The sequence below is a fragment of the Microtus ochrogaster genome, unplaced genomic scaffold, assembly GCF_000317375.1.
Source record: "Microtus ochrogaster isolate Prairie Vole_2 unplaced genomic scaffold, MicOch1.0 UNK4, whole genome shotgun sequence".
In the NCBI taxonomy this organism is placed as follows: Eukaryota; Metazoa; Chordata; class Mammalia; order Rodentia; family Cricetidae; genus Microtus; species Microtus ochrogaster.
Window position 1 is genome coordinate 14,736,642 of NW_004949102.1, and position 5,248 is coordinate 14,741,889.

At 47.5% G+C, this 5,248-nt stretch overlaps 1 protein-coding gene across 2 annotated transcripts in view; it reads right to left on the bottom strand.

The window, feature by feature from the left end:
• Atp6v0a4 (ATPase H+ transporting V0 subunit a4) overlaps positions 1-5,248 on the bottom strand; it is a 42,074-nt gene that overhangs the window by 19,320 nt on the left and 17,506 nt on the right. For both annotated transcript variants that reach the window (XM_005365836.2, XM_013353242.1), the window contains exons 10-12: positions 4,862-5,012; positions 2,465-2,604; positions 20-177 (exon numbers count right to left, since the gene is read on the bottom strand). In XM_005365836.2, the coding sequence (XP_005365893.1) occupies positions 20-177; positions 2,465-2,604; positions 4,862-5,012 (449 nt within the window). The remainder of the gene's footprint in view (positions 1-19; positions 178-2,464; positions 2,605-4,861; positions 5,013-5,248) is intronic.

A 5,248-nucleotide genomic window follows, 5' to 3' on the forward strand; every position in this document is an offset into this window, starting at 1 on the left:
AGGCAGGCTATAAACTTACTTCCATGTGCCATTTCTGAACATAGGCTGGACGCTCCAGGAGGACCCAAAGATGTTAAAAGACTTGGAGAAGCAGTCATTATAGATCAAGCCCGTGTAGATGGAGAAGATGCCCATGAGCAGGATCAGGTAGCGCCCATTGAAGAAGGTGTTCCAGATCTGGTCCAGGAAAACAAAGGGTGAGTGTCAGTGGGGCCTGAAGAGATGCCGAGGGGGAGTGGTGTGGGTCATCTCCAGCATCAGTAGTGGGGGGAGAGACGGCATGACCAAGGCAGACGTCACAGTCGCCCACGTTGGGGTAGTCCTGGCCGGTATTCTCTGTGCAAACAAAACATGTAAGCCTCGTGTTCTTTGTCTCAGCAGAATCGACTGTTGTGCATTCTGAGGCCTTGTCTGCTAAGGAAGGGACTGGAAACTGGCAGGCTGTGGTCTCCAGCACCTCCAGGAGAGAAGCCTGAGCTGGCCTCTGCCCCACCGTTCCAGGTCAGATCTGCCATCATTGGGGGCTTTGCCTTCAGAGCTGGGCTTCTGTCTGCCACATCCGCCAGGGAAAGCAGTTTCCTGGATGCAGGTACCATTCATTCTCAAGATGCTGAATTCGGGTATCATTCATTCCAGGAACAGCTGACACGTCGCTTTGCAACTTTAAATGTCTTCCACAGAAAACGACATCAGTTAAAAGTTTGCCATGGAAGACTGAATTGGTCGCAAGACTGACCTTGCTTATGATTAACTCACGATGACATCATGGCACTTGCTCGGCTAATCCAACCTGTGCCTCGTACAGCCTGGAACACAGCTAAGGGCGTGTTTCCGCTCTGTCACGTGTATTACCATGAGCACACCTGCCATTAACTGACTGGCAGACGAACTCCAACCCGCACAAGCTCCCGTGGACTTCTGCCTTCAAAACAGCGTGGAAGAGAGCCGTGTTAAAGAGGGTGCCAAGAGTGAGGTCCCAATGTCCAGGAACCCTTGGGGTTTCTTAGAAAGAGACTCTGCCATGAACAAAACATTCATGGTATTTTAGGATAGGTTTTAAAAGAAGCTACAAATAATGTGTAGTTCTTGATGGCAATTTTTTAAAATTATGTATCTGTAGATAAGCACAAATACACAAAAGGTAGATATATTCAAAAGCATCATTGCCATCTTTTCTAGGTGTTCAGACTGTAATCCAAACTAAGTTCTACAATTAATATGTTTTGTTTTTATAATAAGAATAAGAGAAAGATTTTTTTTTAATTATGAGAAGGCAAGGTTTAATTCCAGCAGAGGTTTAATTCTAGCACTCTAGAGGCAGAAGTAAGCAGACCTCTGAAAGTCTGAGACCAGGTTGGCTCATATAGTGAGATCCTTCTCAAAACAATTAAAATAATGATAATAATAATGATAATAATAATAAAGGGAGCTGGAGGTGTAAGAGAGGTAGAATCCTTGCTTAGCACACACAAGTTCCTGGATTCATTCCTCAGGCCCCCAAACAGCAACAAGAACCAGTGCTGTGGGCTGGCCTAGCATGCACAGTCTCCTGTCCAACACAGACCGGGCAAGCTCTGCATGCCTACAATCACCAGCTTCCAGAGGTAGAGACAGGAGGCTCAGAAGAGAAAGGTCAAACTTGGCTATAAAATGAATTTGAAGCCAGGCTGGGATCCATGAGACTCTAAAACAAACAAACAAAAATAAGTAAGCCAAAACCCAATGCCTTATTATCCCAAATGAGTTGGTGAACTTACTGCGCAAGCTGCCCAAAGGAACCACCTTGTTCAAAAGCCTTATGTTGAATTAGGCTATTGGGGTTTTTTTTGAGACAGGATTTCTCTGCATAGCCCTGGCTGAACTAGCTCTGTAGAGGAGACTGGCCTTGAACTCACAGAGATCCACCTGTCTCTGCCTCCTGAGTGCTGAGATTAAAGATGAGCACACCAGCCTCCACCACTGGGCTGAACTGGGCTATTTTTAAACTTTGTATCTTTTTGTTTTTCACAAAACCATGTTATTCCTTAGAGTGACAATCACATTATGTTTATTTTTTTATGTGTGAGAATATGACACGTGTTCAGGGGCCTAAGGAGGCAGAAGAGGGAGCTGGATGCCCTGGAGCTAGAGTTACAGGAGGTTGTGAGTTACCACAACACACGCGCTGGAAACCAAGCTTCTACAACTTCTACAAGAGCGGTTAGCACTCTTAATTGCTGAGCCAGCCCTTCACATATACATTTTGTTTTTGTTTTTTGTTTGTTCAAGACAAGGTCTCAGTGTCTCTCAGTCTGGCTGTCCTAGAACTTGCCACGTAGGCCAGGCTAGCCTTGAACTCACAGAGATCATCCTGTCTCTTCCTCCCAAGCGCTGGGATTAAAGGTGTGTGCCATGTGCACCACCACCAACTCCTCATGTACACATTTTACTGCTTTCCCTCCAGGAACACTGGCTGACCACCCACCTCATTGGTGCTCTTCTGAGCCAGCAGGTGCCTCTCGTTTAGGACCATCCACAGGGCCGCCATCAGCATCACCAGCCCGTGACCACAGTCTCCAAACATCACGGCAAACAGGAAGGGGAAGGTGATGATTGTGTAGGGAGCTGTAGGGGTGACAGTCACAGCGACTGAGGCCCCTGAATGGGTCCCCATACCCCCACCAAGATTTCTCTAGAGAGATCCCTCGAGAAGCAGGCAGGTTCCCACAAGCCTTTCTGATTGTCTTCCCCCCATCTCCACACAGTACTGGCATGGTTCCCACATGCCCAAGCTACCCCATGAGCACAGATTCTCCTTTCTCAGGTTATGCTAGCACTGAGCCTTTCACAGGTGACTCAAGCGTCAAGCTTCCCATGATCACATTTAGGTGGCATTTGTAATGGTAAATTTTTGACTGTTTGCTGGACTGGATCAGCAAAGCACCTCTGGGTGTTTCTGTGATAGCATTTCCAGAAAGATGAGATCCTGCAGGCTCTGACCTAACCTCTGGATTAATCCCTTGATAAATTCATGGGATGGTGGCATTGGGAGGGGGTCAAGGGTAGAGAAGGTGGTCTAAGGCCTCATCTGCTAAATAAGGGATTGGTCACTGGCAGGCTGCGGTCTGGGGCATCCCCAGGGTACAGCCCCTGAACTGGTCTTCAACGTTTGCTCTTCCATCGCAGACTGGAACTGTATCCATTTGAGGAAGTAAATGCTGGCTAGATTTTGTTTTGCTTTGTTTTGTTTTCATCAACTTGACACAGCTAGAACCATTCTGGGGGAAAAAAGCCTCCATCAGACTGACGGGTAGGCAAATCTGTGGGGTGTTTTCCTAATGACATGAGAAGGCCCAGTCCACCGGGAGTGGTGCCTCCCTGGAGTAAGCTGAAAAGCCATGAGGCACAAGGCAGCAAGCAGCACTCCTCCATGGTCTCCTGCCCTGGCTTCCCTTCATGGTGAACTAGAACTATAAGGTGAAACAGACCCTTCCCTCCCCAGTTTGGTTTTGGTCATAGTGTTTATGGCAGCCACAGGAATCAAACTAGAATAAACTCAACCTCGCCCTGACCCCTTTCCATTGACCCTTTTCTCGGCTCCTGTTTCTCCTTCCCCGCATGGCAAACGCCCCCCACCCCCATAGGCTCACATTTGAGCACTGGGTCCCTTGTTGGTGGCACTCTTTTGGGAAGATTATGGGACCTTTAGGAGGAAGCATGGGCTTTAGATTTTATGGCCTCGCCCCATTTTCTATTCTTTCTCTGTTTCCTGTGTGCAGATGAAAATGTGGGTGCCCCCAGTTTCCTGCCCCTACTGCCATGCCCTCTCTACCTGCTGGGGATAGACTCTCCCTCTGGAACCAGGAACTAAAATAAACCCTTGCTTCCCTACGTTTCTTTGCTCAGGGCATTCATTTTATTACAGGGCGGAAAAGCCCTGATAGAATCCCATCTTCCATAAGCTGTTTTTGGAGGTATTTGGCCAGTGTGGTAAAAGTGGCTAACACAGGACTGGAAGGGTGTCTCTAACTCCTGTATTCTTGTCAGTATCAGCTTTGGTCTGTCTCCACCCCAGACAGCACCAGCAGTCACTCACAGGCATCATGACCCCTTGAAGGCCCCGAAGGCCTTGAAGGTCACAAGTTAGAGAAGACTCCGGCTAGAGAACTGTCCTCTTGTCTGTGTGGCTATGGAGCATCTAGTCTACCCATATTTTACTACCCAGGCCTCCGTAGTCACACGAAACAAGTCAGGGAACCAAGAATCTATTCTCTTGATCTCAGGTCCTGTGGATCCTTGTCTTTCTCACACAATAACTTCGGAATTGTAAAGATGCTATAGGGCCTTGGCTGACTTGGAGAAGAAAATGAAACCTAGGGTTGGCTCACATTTAAAACAGCCAGGCGTGGTGTTACTCACTTGTACACTCAGTGCTCAGGAGATGGAAACATGGAGATCGTGAGTTCAAGGCTACCCTGGGCTACATACAGGAACCTGACTCTAAACAAAAACATACTCAAAAGGCTGGAGAGATGGCTCAGTGGTTAAGAGCACTGACTACTCTTGCAGAGGATCTGGGTTCAATTCCCAGCACCCACATGGCAGCTCGCACTGTCTGTAATTCCAGTTCCAGGGGACCCAACACCCATGACAAAGCACCAATGCACATAAAATAAAAATAGATAAAATAAGCATACTCAAGGAAGGGTGAAGATAAAAAGTAAATCTTTCATAAGTCAGCATTTCCAAAAGCCTTGGGAAACCGAAAGACATTGTAGAATGTCACGGTATAATTGGATTCACCTCCCGCCTCTACTGAGAGGCACACCTCAGCAATTTTCAATTTCTTGCTACCTCGTTGTGCAAGGCATCAGACCTTTACCTGGGTTTATCTCTCTGTAGCTCCCTACACCGTAGGCGTCAACAATGTTCTGGAAGCCAGCTGTAAATTTATTAGTCCTGTTGAAGGTGGGAGGGTCTGCTTTCGTCTCCACTTCGGTCATGATGGGGACCATGGAGGAGCCACTAAGTTCCTGCAGAAAGAACAGGTGACCAATGTATATATTTGAGAGCTAAGTACCGGCCCACAGATCTGGATCTGGGACATAAACTTGGGACATCTCTTGACCTCCCCAAGAACCATGATTCCACCTGTGCAAGGTGAATGTGTCTTAATACTTACCTAATATTGCTTACATGAGTGTATCAAAAGGGAAGAACCTGTCCTGGTTCTCTGGTCGTCCTCCATGCCTTCCCAACACACACACAC